This window comes from Mobula birostris, chromosome 6, assembly GCF_030028105.1.
Source record: "Mobula birostris isolate sMobBir1 chromosome 6, sMobBir1.hap1, whole genome shotgun sequence".
NCBI lineage: Eukaryota > Metazoa > Chordata > Chondrichthyes > Myliobatiformes > Myliobatidae > Mobula > Mobula birostris.
In genome coordinates, this window is record NC_092375.1 from 113,044,604 (window position 1) to 113,060,764 (window position 16,161).

At 44.4% G+C, this 16,161-nt stretch overlaps 1 protein-coding gene across 1 annotated transcript in view; it reads right to left on the reverse strand.

Annotated features, from left to right (window-relative positions):
• Positions 1-16,161, reverse strand: part of LOC140199268 (anion exchange protein 3-like) — a 154,845-nt gene that overhangs the window by 121,284 nt on the left and 17,400 nt on the right. The window contains exons 2-3 of the mRNA XM_072261033.1: positions 11,971-12,112; positions 10,020-10,188 (exon numbers count right to left, since the gene is read on the reverse strand). Of these exons, the coding sequence (XP_072117134.1) occupies positions 10,020-10,188; positions 11,971-12,024 (223 nt within the window). The 5' untranslated portion in view covers positions 12,025-12,112. The remainder of the gene's footprint in view (positions 1-10,019; positions 10,189-11,970; positions 12,113-16,161) is intronic.

Here is a 16,161-nt window from a genome sequence, read left to right on the forward strand (position 1 = left end):
TTGCAAATCTTTTGTTTGGTTATATTCATGTACGGTTGAATAATAATTAAACTTGAACTTGAATGCCTACCGTTCCATGCCTAGAATGCATTTTGGGAAATCTGATCACTTGGCCGTCCTTCTCCTATTTGCATACAGGCAGAGGCTAAAAAGCAAGGCTCCAGAGACAAGGACAACAAAGAAGTGGTTGCAGGAGACAGAGGAGCAGCTACACGATTGCTTTGAGTCAATGCACTGGGTCATATTAAATGACTCATCAGAGAATCTGAATGAATACACTACAGTTATCACAGATTTTATAAAAACAGTCCTAGACAAATGTTTGTCTTCCCCACCAAGAGATACACAATCTGCTGAGGGCCATACAATTCCGGCAACCGAATACTGCAAGAGGTCCAGGTACAATCTCCGAAAAGCCATCTCATGTGCAAAGTGGCAATTCCAGACCAAACTTAAATCATGTGCTCTACAGCTGTGACAGGGCTTGAATGATATCACCTCTTACAAAGTGAAACCAAGTGACATAGGTGACAACAGGGCTTCGCTCTCAGATGAACTCACTGTCCTCTATGCTCACTTTGAATGATAAAACATGGAGGACATTCATGAACTCCCACAGTCCCCGATGACCCTGTGATTTCAGTCTCTGAGGCTGACGTGAGTGCATCCGTCAGGAAGGTGAACTCACAGAAAGCATCCAGCCAAGATGGGGTACCTAACTGAGTACTAAAGACTGATGCTGATCAACTGGCTGGCATGTTCACCAACATCTCTAACCTCTCACTTCAGCAGTTTGAGATACCCAGCTGCTTCAGGCAGGCTTCAATTAAACTAGTGCCTAAGAAGAACGTGGTAACCTGCTTTAATAATTATCATCCAATATCACATACATCCATGTGATGATGTGCTTTGAGAGGCTGGTGATGAAACATATCAACTCCTGCTAGAGGAGCGACTTGGATCCACTCCAATTTGCCTTCTGCCACAACAGGTCAATAGCAGGTCTTCACTCAACCCTGGAACATTTGCACAGCAAAAATGCACTTAATCAATTACAGCCCAGCATCCAAAACCATCATCACCCCAAAACTAATCAATAAGCTTCAAGACCTTGGCTTCAATACCTCCTTGTGCAACTGGATCCTCGATTTCCTCACTTGAAGAACCCAGACAGTTGAACTGGGATGCACAATCTCCATCAGCATGGGTGCACCACAAGGCTGTGTGATTAGCCCCCTGCTCCACTTATGACTGTGAGGCTAAGGACTGCTCCAATGCCATTTTTAAGCTTGCTGATGACACCACTGTCATTGGCTGAATCAAATGTGCTGACGAATCAGCACATAGGAGGGAGACTGAAAATCTGGCTGAGTGGTGCCACAATGACAACCCCTCACCCAAGGAGCTGATTATTGACTTCAGGTCCATGAGGCAGTCCTCGTCGGGGGATCAGAGGTGGAGAGGGTTAGGAGCAACTTGAAATTTCTCCGTGTTACTATTTCAGAGGATCTGTCCTGAGCCCAGCATGCAAGTGCCTTTACAGAAGCACAGCAGCACTTCTCCCTCCATTGAAGTTTGCAAGGATATGGCATGTCATCTAGAACTTTGACAAACTTCGATAGACGTGTGGTGCAGAGTACATTGACTGGTTGCATCACAGCCTAGTATGGAAACACCAATGCCCTTGAATGGAAAATCCTGCCAAAAGAAGTGGGTATAGCGCAGTTCATCACAGGTAAAACCCTCCCCCACCACTGAGCACATCTCGTGGTGTACTGCTGCAGGAAAGCAGCATCCATCATCAAAGACTACCAAAACCCAGGCCATGTTCTCTTCTCGCTGCTGCCATCAGAAACAAGGTACAGGAGCCTCAGGACCCACACCAACAGATTCAGGAACAATTATTATCCCTCAACCATCAGGCTTTTGAACCAGAGGGACTAACTTCACTCATCTTCATTTGCCCCATCGCTTAACTGTTCTCACAACCTATGAAGTTACTTTTAAGGACTTGTCATCTTATATTTGCAATATTAATTAATTTATTAATTACCTATCTATCTATCTTTAGTATTTGCATAGTTTGTTGTCTTTTACACATTGGTTACTTGTCCATCCTGTTGGGTGCAGTCTTTCATCGATTCTGTTGTGCTTCTTGGATTTGCTGTGTATGCCCACAAGAAAATGAATCTCGAGATTGTATATGGTGCCAAATATATACTTTGACAATAAATTTCCTTTGGATTTTAAATGTATCTGCCTCTACCACCACTCCAGGCAATGCATCTGAGGCACCCACCACTGCATAAAAAACTTGCCACTCACATCTCCTTTGAAATTACCTCCTCTCACTTTAAATGCATGCCCTCTGGTAGTAGATAGTGGCATTCCTCCTGCATTTTGTATTAGTTGCTCTGGATTTTCAGCATCTGCAGAATCTCAAAGTTCAAAGTAAACTTATTATCAAAATTTTTATATATCACCATATACAACCTCGAGATTCATTTTCTTGCAGGCATTCACAGTAGAGACAAAGAAGCACAATAGAATCAATGATAAACTACACACTAAGAAACACAGGCAGACAACCAATTTGCATAGGAAGACAACTATGCAATTACAAAAAAACCAAATAATAATAATAATAATAATAAATAAATAAATAAATAAATAATACTGAGAACATGAGTTGTAATGTCCTTGAAAGTGATTGGACTCACTTTCAAGGATGCTGCAACTCAAGATCTCAGTGTTATTTACTGAGTACGCAATGTTAATTACAGGCAGAGGTGAGTGAAATTATCCATGTTCGTTCAGGAGCTTGATGGTTCTAGGGTAATAACTGTTCCTGAACCTGGTGATGTGGACCTATAGCTTCTGTACCTCCTTCCCCAATGGCAGCAGCGAGAAGAGAGTATGGCGTGGATGGTGGGGGGGGGGGCTTTGATAACAGATGGCAACACATACAAAATGGTGGAGGAGCTCAGCAGGTAGGCAGCGTCTATTGAAAAGAGTAAACAATGATGTTTCAGGCCAAGACTCCTCGTCCGGACTTGATGATGGATGCTGCTTTCTTATGGCAGCATTCTTTGTAGATGTGCTCAATGGTGTGAAGAGTTTTCCCCGTGATGGACTGGACTTTATTCACTACTTTTTGTAGGCCTTTCCATTCCTGGGCATTGGTGTTTCCATACCAACCATGATGCAACCAGTCAGGATACTGTGCATCTATAGGAGATTGTCAAAGTTCTAGATGACATGCCGAATCTGTGCAAACTTTTAAGAAAGTAGAGATGCCATTGTGTCTTCTCTGTAATGGCAGTCGTGATGGTCCCAGGAATGATCCTCTGAAATGGAACTTACTGACGCTCTTCAACTCTGGTCACCTAATGAAAACTGGTTCGTCAACCTCTGGTTTCCTCCTCCTGTAGTCAATAATCAGCTCTTTGGTTTTGTTAAACATGATCATCTCATGTGTTTATTTAAAAAAATTAATAAGTAGTGCAAAAATAGTGAGGTAATTTAATGGGGCTCCGGGGCACCTCGAGGCGACTCGTGTGGCAATAGAACTCTCAATGGATACAATTAAATATTCCCGTTTCAGCCTGTTACAGCTAAAAAGCACAACTACTTCCAAGGTCAGTGCAGTCAACAAAGATGCCTTAATGCAATTAGACGAACTAACGCTGCTTAAAACTGACGAAACAATGCCGATTGTGAATGGACTCCTCCCAGGATTCCATGCAGGAAGTATGGCTACAGGTCAGGGATACAAGTGCGTTTAAGGAAACAGGATTTAAAACTCCCTATACCAACTATCTTGCTGGCAAACGTGCAGTCTCTGGTGAATAAAATCGATGGTCTCAGTGCCAGGGTGCTGAATCAGAGGGACACTAGGACTGCGTGTGTTCTTTTTTTCACGGAATCCTGGTTAACCCCTTCTGTATTGGATGCAGCGGTTCAGATCGACTAGTTTACTATACACCGTCAGGATATTTCTGTAGAGTCTCTCAAAAGCAGAGGCAGAGGAGTGTGCCTTATGATCAACTCTTCTTAGTACACGAATATATCAGTGCTGTCCCAATTCTGCTCACCAGACCTGGAATATTTTGCAATTAAGTGCCGTCCCTTTTACCTACCACGCGAGTTCTCTGGGATCATTTTGGTAGCGGTATACATTCCACCTCAGGCCAATGTCAATCAGGCTTTAGATGATCTGAGCAATGTGATCAACATGCACAAAACAGCGCACCCTAACGCCTTCTCCTTCGTTTTGGGGGATTTTAACCAGGCCAGTCTGAAAATATCACTCAGCAATTACCATCAACAGATCACTTGCAATACCAGAGGAAACAACACACTGGATCACTGTTACACCACCATTAAGGATGCCTACCATGCTATTCCACGCCCTCACTTCGGGAAGTCTGATCACCTAGCTGAATCTAGCTGAGATTCTGCCAAAAACTGCTGTCGTGGGAAATTTATAGATGGTGTTTGAGCAGTCCTTAGCCAGAAAATTTTGGGTGTAGAGTAAAGAAGTGTGCCAAGCAAGCATTGATTATCAACGAGAAGAAGAAATTATTTCCGATCCGCACAGACTATGATCTCCCGATGAGGAAGTCAAGGATCCAGTTGCAGAGAGAGGTACAGGCTTTGAAGCTTACTGATTAATACCGTGGGTATGATTGTGTTGAACACTGATCTGTAATCAACAAACAGCAGCCTGAGGTAGGCATTTTTATTGTCCTAAGGGTTCAAGGCGGAGCGGAGAGCCAGTGTGATGGTATCTGGTGTAGACCTGCAATGACGATAGGCAAACTGTAGTGGATCCAGGTCCTTGATTAGGCAGAAATTGATTCGGTCCATGACCAACGTCTCGAAGCATTTCATCACAGTAGATATGAGCGCAATTGGGCAATAGCTGTTGAGCCAGTTCACCCTGATCTTCCTGGGTGCTGGTATGATTGTCACCCTTTTGAAGCAGTTGGCAACCTCCAACTGCAGCAGTGAGAGATTGAAGATGTCCTTGAACACTCCTGCCAGTTGATTGGGCACAGGTTTTCACAGCCCTACCAGTTAATCCATTGCTTGATGCCTTGCGAGTGTTCGCCCTCTTGAAAGATGTTCTGACGTCAATCTCCAAGACTGAGATCACGGGGTCACCAGATGCTGCAGGGATTTGCACAGGTGTAGTATTATCCTCCCTTTCAAAGAGTGCATAAAGGGCATTGAGCTCATCTGGGAGTGGAGCATCACAGCCATTCATGATGTTAGGTTTCGCCTTGTAGGAAGTAATGGCCTGCAAACCCTGCCAGAGCTGGCGTGCATCTGATTCCATCTCTAACTTCAATCAAAATTGTTTTCTTGCTCTTAACATATCCTTCTGTAGGTCATACCTGGACTTGAACGCCACAGATCTGGCCCCCACCTGACTACAAATCTACTGGTCATCCACAGTTTTTGGTACGGATACGTCCGGTATGCACACAGTCATCCACACAGGTCTTGATGTAGTCAGTGACAAATGTGGCATATTCATTCAGATTTGAAGACAAATCCCTGAATATTGTCCAGTCCACTAATTCAAAGCTGTCCTGTAGGTATTCCTCCATCTCCCTTGACCATACCTTTATGGCCCTCACCAATAGTGATGCGGTCCTCAGTCTCTGCTTGTATGCTGGGAGTAGAAGTGCAGCCAGGAGATTGGACTTGCCTAAGTGTGGGCGTGGGATGGGACAGTAAGCATTCTTGATGGTGGTCAAGTGTGGTGGCTGCTTTGGTTCCACAGGTGATATAGTGGTGCTAGTTGTTCAGAGACTTCTTCAAGCTGACCTGGTTGAAATCCCCTGCAATGATAGGGAAGGCATCAGTGTGTACTCTTTCATGACTGCTGGTCATGGTACTCAGTTCCTCCAGTGCCAACCTGACATGGAATGACTCTGTTACCAGGATGGCAGCGGAAAACTCCCTTTGCAGATAAAATGGACTGCACTTGACTGCTAGATGTTCCAGGTGAGCAGGACTGAGACAGAACTGCCATGTCTGTGCACCACAATGTGTTAATTATGAAGCATACTCCTCTTCTTCTACCTTTAAACAACTTTGCTGTTCTGTCCATGCGGTAGAAGGTGAACCCCCTTGGGTTACAGTGCTGCGTCTGAAATGGTAGGGGTGAGTCATATTTCCATGAAGCAAAGTACACAGCAGTCCCTCATGTCCCTCTGGTACTGCAATCTGGCTCCGAAGTCTTCAGTTTTATTTTCCAGAGACTATACATTTGCCAGCAAGATGGTAGGTAGTGGGTTTCTAAAGGCTCTGTGTTTCAATCTTAACACACTTTCCACATTTCCTTTTTCTTAAAGGGAATCTGTACTTGTGACCTCAGTCTGCCGTCTGGGTCCACTGATTTTGAAGGTCGATAGATTTTTAAAATGAATTAAAGCAATGTTCCTGACTGAAGTCCCCATGTCTGTGACTATGGATTTCAGCTGTAGTCATCCTAAATGGGAATATTTGCTGATTCCCTTTGGAGCTGCATGCAAAGAGTTTCCACTTTCCAGCACCATCAGTTGGAGTGTTGTGTTAGGACTGAACGCATCCATGTTCATCATATTTTGTCTGGGTAGCCTCCAACCTGATGACATGAACATTGATTCCTCCATCTTCTGGTCATTTCTGACCCTCCCCCTTCCCCCTTCTCTCCTTTTCCTTTCTGGGTCCTTCTTATTTTGGCTTCTGCCCCCTTCCTTTTCAGACCTGATGAAGGGTCTCAGCCCAAAACTTTGACCGTTTATTCCCCTCTATAGATGTTGCCTGACCTTCTGAATTACTCCAGCATTCTGTATGTGTTGCTCAGGAAAGAATTGTTCGATGTTCTATGTCCACTCTTCCCCACCCTCACATTCCCCAGGTCTGAGGAAGGACTCCTGACCCAAAACACTGACTGGTTTCTCCCTCCATGGACGCTGCCTGACTGGCTGAGTTCTTCCATCATTTCTGATTTGTTTTTGGGTTAAAGCATGTTTGCTCTCTCCCCTCAGTGCTTCACAACCAAATAACAATGTCACTGTACAGGAAGGAGGTAGAGAGCCTAGTGACATGGTGCCATGACATCAAACATTCCCTCATGGTCAGCAAAACAGAAGAGCTGGACATTGACTTCAGAAAGGGAGAGGGTGAACATGTTCTTGTCTACATCAATGGTGCTGGGGTCAAGAGGGTTGAGAGTTCAGGTTCCTGGGAATGAACAACAGAGAAAGCCAGTGCAGGTCCAACCATGTATATACCATGGCCAAGAGAGCTCACCAGCGCTTCTACCTCCTCAAGAGGCCAAAGAAATCTATATCAATGATCTTGATGATAACGTGTTAAACTAGGATCAGCAAATGTGCCGATAACACCATGATTGTAGTGGACAGCGAGGAAGACTATCAAAGCTTGCAGCAGGATCTGGTCAGAAAAATGGAAGATGGAAGTTAATGCAGAGGTCTGAGGTGTTGCACTTTGGTAGGACAAACCTGGATGGGGCACTAAAGAGTACCATAGAACAGAGGGATCTGGGAATACAGATCCATAATTCCTTGGAAATGGTGTTACAGATAGATAGAGTCAGAAAGAAAGCTTTTAGCACGTTGGCCTTCATAAATAAAAGTATTGAGTACAGGAATTGAGGTGTTATGCTGAAGTTGTATAAGACATTGGTGAGGCCTAATCGGGAGGATAGAGTGGCCAGACTGGTTCAAGCTGACAGGAAGGTGACAGTAACTCAAATAACCACGTGTTACAACATTAGTGTGCAGAAGAGTATCTCTGAATGCCTCAGACTTTGAAGTGGATGGACTACAGCAGCAGAAGATCATGAACATCCACTCAGTGGCCACATTATTAGGTTCCTAATAAGGTGCCCATTGAGTGTAAATCAGACTACTGAGTAGAAGAGCTGGGATGTTATATTGGAATTGTACAAGATGGTGGTGAGGCCTAGTTTGGAGTACCATCTGCAGTTCTGATTACCTACCTACAGGAAAGATATCGATAAAGTTGAAAGAGTACAGAAAAAATTTACACGTATGTTGCCAGGACACGAGGACCTGAGTTATAGGGAAAGGTTGAATAGGTTAGGACTTTATTCGCTAGATCGTTGGAGAATTTGGTTAGATTTGGTAGAGGTATACAAAATTATGAGGGGTATAGATAAGGTAAATGCGAGCAGGCTTTTTTTGCAGTGAGGTTGGGTGACACTAAAACTAGAGGTCATGGGTTACGGATGAAAGGAAAAGTGTTTAAGGGAAACATAAGGGGAAATTCCTTTACTCAGAGGGTGGTGCAAGTGTGGAATGAGCTGCTAGTGGAAGTGGTAGATGCGGGTCCGATTTCAGCATTTGAGAGAAATATGGATAAGTGCACGAGTGAGAGGGTAGTGGAGGGCAGGTCAATGAAACTAGGCAGCATAATAGTTCAGCATGGTCTAGATGGGCCAAACAGCCTGTTTCTATGTGGTAACTCTCTGAATTTCTTTAGCAAAGGAGTGGTAAATCTGTGGAATTCACTGCCGCAGATGGCTTTGGAGGCCGAGTCATTGGGTCATTAAAGCAGAGGTTGATAGGCCCTTGATTAATAAGGTTCTCAAAGGTTTTGGGGAGAAGGCAGGATAATGGACTAAGAGGGGTTAGAAACTAAAACAATGATTCTATTTCTCACTTTACAGATGCCTTCTGACCTCCTGAGTACCTTCACTATTTTTTGATTTATTTCAGATTTACAATAATATTTTGCAGATTTATTAGTTACTTTTTGCAGCACAGAAGGAAGCCATTTGGCCCTCAGAGCTCATGCTGGCTGGCTGCAGCTTAATCCCTCTAGTCCCATTCCCTCCCCACCTCTGTAGTTCCCTCAAACCCTCCAGGTTATTCTTTCTCTTATGCCCACCAAATCATTACACGAACACACACACACATGCACAAACACACACACACACAGACACACACACACACACACACACACACACACACACACACACATACACACACCAATGCCTCTATATCCTCAAAAGACTAAAGAAATTTGGCATGTTCCCTTTGACGCTCACCAAAGTTTACCGATGCACCACAGAAAGCATCCTATCCAGATGCATCATGGCTCCATATGGCAACTGTTCTGCCTGTGACCGCAAGAAATTGCAGAGGGTCATGGACCACAGCTCAGCATATCACAGAAACCAGCCTTCCCTCCATGGAAGCAGCCAACATAACCAAAGACCCCACCCACCATGGACTGTCTCTCTTCATCCACACCCATCTGGCAGAAGATACAGAAGTATGAATTCACAAACCACCAGGCTTCTACCCTGCTGTTATAAGAGTATTGAACAATACAATAACATGGACTCTTGACCTCATAATCTACCTTGTTATGATTCTGCACCTTATTGCTTACCTGCACTGCACTTCCTCTGTAGCTGTTACACTTTATTCTGCATTGTTATTGTTTTACCTTGTTCTACCCCAATGTGTTGTGCAATGATTTTATCTGTATGAACAGTATGCAAGACAAGCTTTTCATGTGATTATAGTAAACCAATTACCATTTCCAGTTTCACACACAGGAACATGCACACACACCAACATACTAACATACACATACACTGACAGTTAGATGCACACACAAATACATAAACAGACACACACAGATATACAGTACACACATTATATAGACACATGCATGTGTATACGCACTGACATACACACACACTGACAGACACGCAGATACATATACAGGTATGTAGACAGGTAATCACTGATGCACACGTACACATGGGTAGAAGACGGACCCACATACACACACAGGCACACCCAAGGCACACTGACACACAGACCAATATAACGTATATGCATATCAAAAGACGTACATATATATAGGAGATGGATACATGCAAGCAGTTGTACCTCACTCATACACACTGAACATGCACAATCTCACACCAAATGTACAAACTGACCAGATCCTCACACACTTACATTCAAAGTCCTTCTCACTGTAGGTCCTCTCTGGTTCTTGCGGAGGCCGGTCACTCAGCAGATCTCTCAGGCACTCCACTGCCAACAGCTTGTCCAGCTCTTCCTCCTCCTCCTCTTCCTCTGCCTCCTCGTCTGCCTCCGCTGCTGACTTTTCAGCCTCATCTTCTGCCTGCTTGCAGGGAATCGGAGGGGATGGGGTTAGTGCAGGAAGATGGTGCTGAGGTGGAGGATTAGTCAGGATCTCATTGAATGAAGGAACAAGTGAGTGGATATTATGTCAATGTAGTGTCAAATAGCGCAGAAAGTTCAAAGTAAATTTGTCATCAAAATATGTATATGTCACCATATACAATGCGGGATTCATTTTCTTGCAGGCATTCACGGTAAAACAGAGAAATACGATGAAATCAATAAAAATCTACACACAAAGACTGACAACCAATGTGCAAAAGAAGACAAACTGCTCAAAAATAAATAAATTTTATATATATATTTTTTTTTTAAATATAATAAATAAATGCATAAATGAATGAATAAATAAATAACTAATATTGAGAACATGAGTTGTAGAATCCATTCAGAATTGAGGTGAGTGAAGTTATCCATGCTGGTTCAGGACCCTAATGGATTGAAGCATGATACTTTACTGAGGCAGCAAGAAGTGTCCGTGGAGGGGAGGCTGATTTCCGTGATGAGCTGAGATGTGCCCACAACTCTCTGCAGTCTCTTGCTGATACGTGCAGAGTAGTTGCCATACCCGCTCGGCCTAATGAGTTCCTCCAGCAGATTGTTTACCAATCCAGATTCCAGCATCTGCTGTCTCTTCTGTCTCCACTAATACCATTGCATGCACTGTGCTAACTATGGCTAACTGACAGTTAAACACAGTGATGTATCTGATTCCAGGTTCTTAGGAATGAACATGTTCCTGGTCCAACTGCACAGAAGCCAAGGCCAAGAAAGCTCACCAACTCATCTGCTTCCTCAGGAGGCTAAAGAAAGTTGACATTTTGCCAACTTGGTATTTCCTTACCAATTTTTATCCATGTAGTGCCCTATCCAGATACATTACAGCTTGGTACGGCAACTGCTCTGCCTGTGACCACAAGAAACAGCAGAGTTGTAGACACAACTCAACACATCAGAAGAACCAGACTCTCCTCCATGGACTCTGTCTACACTTCTTGCTGCCTCAGTAAAGTAGCCAGCATAATCAAAGAACCCACCCACCCAGGACATTTTCTCTTCTCCCCTCTCCCATCGGGCAGAAGATACAAAAACCTGAGAATAAGATTAATGATTAATGTCACATCCTGTAAACAAGTGTAAAGGAGGACAAAATAATTGTTACTCCAGATCCGATGCAGCACAGAAAAAACATAAGATAAAGAACCTAATAATAATTTTTAAAGAAACACAATAAATATAAACACGCAAGATAGCTTATTTTCATAGATTGATTTTACATACCATTAGGCTCAAGGACAGTTTCTACCCTACTTTGTAAGATGACTGAATGGTTCCCTGGTGCAATAAGATGGACTCCTGACCTCACTTCATTACTAACTTCCACCTGCCTGGACTGCACTTTCCCTGTGACATTAACACTTTATTCTGGAGTTTGTTATTGTTTTACCTTGTTCTACCTCAAAGCATTGTCTAATGATCTGATCTGTATGAACAGTATGCAAGACAAGCTCTTCACTGTATCTTGGTACATGTGATAATAATAAACCAACTTCAATTCTGACTAACTGGAGACTGAGAGACTGGGGTGCATCCTGAATGTGAGGGACAAGGATTCAATTTAATTTGTTTGATTTAGCTGTCAAACAAATCCTACACTGGAATAGATGAGGAAAGCTCCTTCAACACCAACCCATCACATACTCCCTGATCTATGCTCCACAGATTCTCTCCAGTCATACACCCCGACTCCAACACTACTCACCGTGTGTGAGCACGTGGGGACATTTGCCAGCTCCTTGATCCCATTGGTTGCCATGGTCACTGTGACGACACAGGGCAATGTCCAATCAGCCTTTCTCCTTCACTGTCGTCTTCACCACAAACCTTAGGGGTGGCATAACCTGCTGGGAAAAGAGCGAGTGAGTGTGAGAGATAGAAGAGAAGAGCAAGAGAGATATCCAGTGTGTGGGTATGCGAGAGAGAGAAATTGAGCATGTGTGAGAGACAGGGTGAGAAAGCTAGCGAGAATGTAAAGAGGGGGAGAGAACAAGAAAGAATGTGAGAGAGAAACTGTAAAAGAAGGAGAGAGACATTGAGTGTATGAGAGAGAGGGGAGAATGAGCAAGAGAGGGAGTGACTGAGGGGTGACCTGGTACATTATTGTGAGTGGCATAGATAATGTACAAGCAGATAGTCATTTTCCCAGGGAGGGTGTGCTAAAAACATGAGGGATGGGATGAATATCAGAGGTGAAAGATGTAAAAGATTAAAGCACAAGAGATTCTTCAGATGCTGGAAATCCAGAGTAACACACCCAAAATACTCAGCAGGTCAGGCAGCATGGAAAGGAATAAACAGTCGACTTTTCGGGCTGAGACCCTTCTTCAGGACTCAAAGATTAGCTTTATTTGTCATGTACACATTTAAACCTACAGTGAAATGTATCCTTTGTGTCAAATCAAATCAGTGAGGATTGTCACAAATACAAGAAAATCTACAGATGCTGAAATTCCCACATAATATACACAGAATGCTTTGGGCCGAGACCCTTCATCAGGACTGCAAACATGAGAGAATCTTCAGATGCTGGAAATCCAAAACAACACACACAAAATGCAAGGGGCTCGGCCCAAAATATCGACTACTTACTCTTTTCCATAGATGCTGCCTGGCCTGCTGAGTTCCTCTGGCATTTTGTGTGTGTTGCAGCAAGGATTGTGCTTGGCAGCCCACAAGTGTCACCATGTAGCATGCACACAACTTACTAACCTTAACCGTACATCTTTAGAATGTGGGAGGAAACTGGAACACCCGGAGAAAATCCGCATGGTCGCGGGAGAACATACAGACCACTTACGGACAGTAGTGGGAATCGAACCCCGATCTTACAGCTAGGGCTGTGATATGTTGTGCTAACTGTTAAGCTACCGTGTTGCAGGGGCAGCATCTTTCTACAAAGGGTGGTGTGTACTTGGAATGAACTGCCAGATATAGTGATCGAGGCAGCCAGATTAGCAACATTTAAAAGCCATCTAGATAAGTCCAAGGATAGGAGATGCTCAGAGGGCCCTGAGGGCCCTGGGCCAAATGTGAAATGGGGTCACCTCTTTTTCTTTTATTAGGGAGAGAGAGAGAGCCTGTGGTATGTTGAATACCGGGTGAACGAATAGTCTTTGGGGTACTGCAAGTCTGTCTCTTTATTGATGCCTTGCTACATGCTCGAGTGCTCAGTGGGGTTGCCTATGCATTTTTGCTGGTGGGGGGGGGGTGTCGTTGCTTTGCTGCTGCTTATGCGTGAGGGTGGGGAGTTGGGGGGTTCTTTGGGGTTCTAATATTTAACTGTCACTCATTCTCTGGGGCATTCCTCTGTTTTCGTGGGTGTTTGTGAAGAAAAAGAATTTCAGGATGTATATTGTATACATTTCTCTGATATTAAATGTACCTACTGAAACCTGTTGAAATGCAGGTAGGTGGGACTAGATTGCTGGGTAACATGTCAGCATGGACAGATTGGGCCGAAGAGCCTGTTTCCACGCTGTACCATTTGTGACACTCAAAGGGGAGTTGACGAGTGTTTGATTGAATCAATTACAGAGCTAAATGGAAACAAGGAGAAAGGAAAGGGATTGGTGGGATTTATCTGCGGGGAGAGGGGCACTGACATGGTCAATGGCCAAGTAGCCCCTAATAGTATAATCTTCATAGGGAAAAAGAACTTTCAAATGTTTAGAGAAGAAAACTCAGAAAGTTAGTGTGGATCAGCAGAGCTACCATACAAATAATGTCAGGCAAGAAGCAAGACTAATTCACAAAGCTGGAATAGACAGCAGGATCAACTTGGTGAAGTGATCTGTACAGAACTGTTCACTCTTTCACTGAAAAGAACAGAGAGATGTAGAGAAATAACACAAAACTCAATTTCCCTGTTATATTATTTAAATATTTTCACTAATACTTTCTAACAGAACAGTAAGGGAGTTTCCAGTGGGAGAGCAATCAAAAGTACTAGCTGTTCTTAGCAAGAAATCAAATCAAATCAGACATAAAGAAACTGCTGTATCCCAGTGTTATACAGTGACAGACCCATCTCCACTCCTACTGTATCCCATGGTATACTGTGACAGACCCACCCCCCATCCGTATCATACACCAGTGTTATACAGAAACATATCCGTCCCCACCAGCACTATATCCCAGACTTTTACTGTGACACACCTGTCCCCACTGGTACTGTATCCCAGTGTTATACAGTGACAGACCCGTCCCCACCGGTACTGTATCCCAGTGTTGTACAGTGACAGACCCATCCCCACCAGTACTGTACCCTCGTGTTATACAGTGACAGACCCATCCCCACTGGTACTGTGTCCCAATGTTATACAGTGACAGACCCATCCCCACCGGTACTGTATCCCAGTTTTATACAGTGACAGACCCATCTCCACTCCTACTGTATCCCATGGTATACTGTGACAGACCCACCCCCATCCGTACCATACACCAGTGTTATACAGCAACATATCCGTCCCCACCAGCACTGTATCCCAGACTTTTGCTATGATACACCTGTCCCCACTGGTACTGTATCCCAGTGTTATACAGCAACATATCCGTCCCCACCAGCACTGTATCCCAGACTTTTACTATGATACACCTGTCCCCACTGGTACTGTATCCCAGTGTTATACAATGACAGACCCATCCCCACCAGTACTGTATCCCAGTTTTATACAGTGACAGACCCATCCCCACCGGTACTGTATCCCAGTGTTATACAGTGACAGACCCATCTCCACTCCTACTGTATCCCATGGTATACTGTGACAGACCCACCCCCATCCGTACCATACACCAGTGTTATACAGCAACATATCCGTCCCCACCAGCACTGTATCCCAGACTTTTACTATGATACACCTGTCCCCACTGGTACTGTATCCCAGTGTTATACAGTGACAGACCCATCCCCACCAGTACTGTATCCCAGTTTTATACAGTGACAGACCCATCCCCACCGGTACTGTATCCCAGTGTTATACAGTGACAGACCCATCTCCACTCCTACTGTATCCCATGGTATACTGTGACAGACCCACCACCATCCGTACCATACACCAGTGTTATACAGAAACATATCCGTCCCCACCAGCACTATATCCCAGACTTTTACTATGATACACCTGTCCCCACTGGTACTGTATCCCAGTGTTATACAGTGACAGACCCATCCCCACCAGTACTGTATCCCAGTTTTATACAGTGACAGACCCATCCCCACCGGTACTGTATCCCAGTTTTATACAGTGACAGACCCATCTCCACTCCTACTGTATCCCATGGTATACTGTGACAGACCCACCCCCATCCGTACCATACACCAGTGTTATACAGCAACATATCCGTCCCCACCAGCGCTGTATCCCAGACTTTTACTATGATACACCTGTCCCCACTGGTACTGTATCCCAGTGTTATACAGTGACAGACCCATCCCCACCAGTACTGTATCCCAGTTTTATACAGTGACAGACCCATCCCCACCGGTACTGTATCCCAGTGTTATACAGTGACAGACCCATCTCCACTCCTACTGTATCCCATGGTATACTGTGACAGACCCACCCCCATCCGTACCATACACCAGTGTTATACAGAAACATATCCGTCCCCACCAGCACTGTGTTCCAGAGTTTTACTGTGACGGACCTGTCCCCACCGGTACTGTACCCCAGTGTTATACAGTGACAGACCCATCCCCACCGGTACTGTACCCCGGTGTTATACAGTGACAGAACTATCCCCACCGGTACTGTACCCCGATATTATACAGTGACAGACCCATCCCCACTGGTACTGTATCCCAGTGGTATACAGTGACAGACCCATCCCCACCAGTCCTGAAACCCAGTGTTATACAGTGACAGACCCATCCCCACCAGTCCTGAAACCCAGT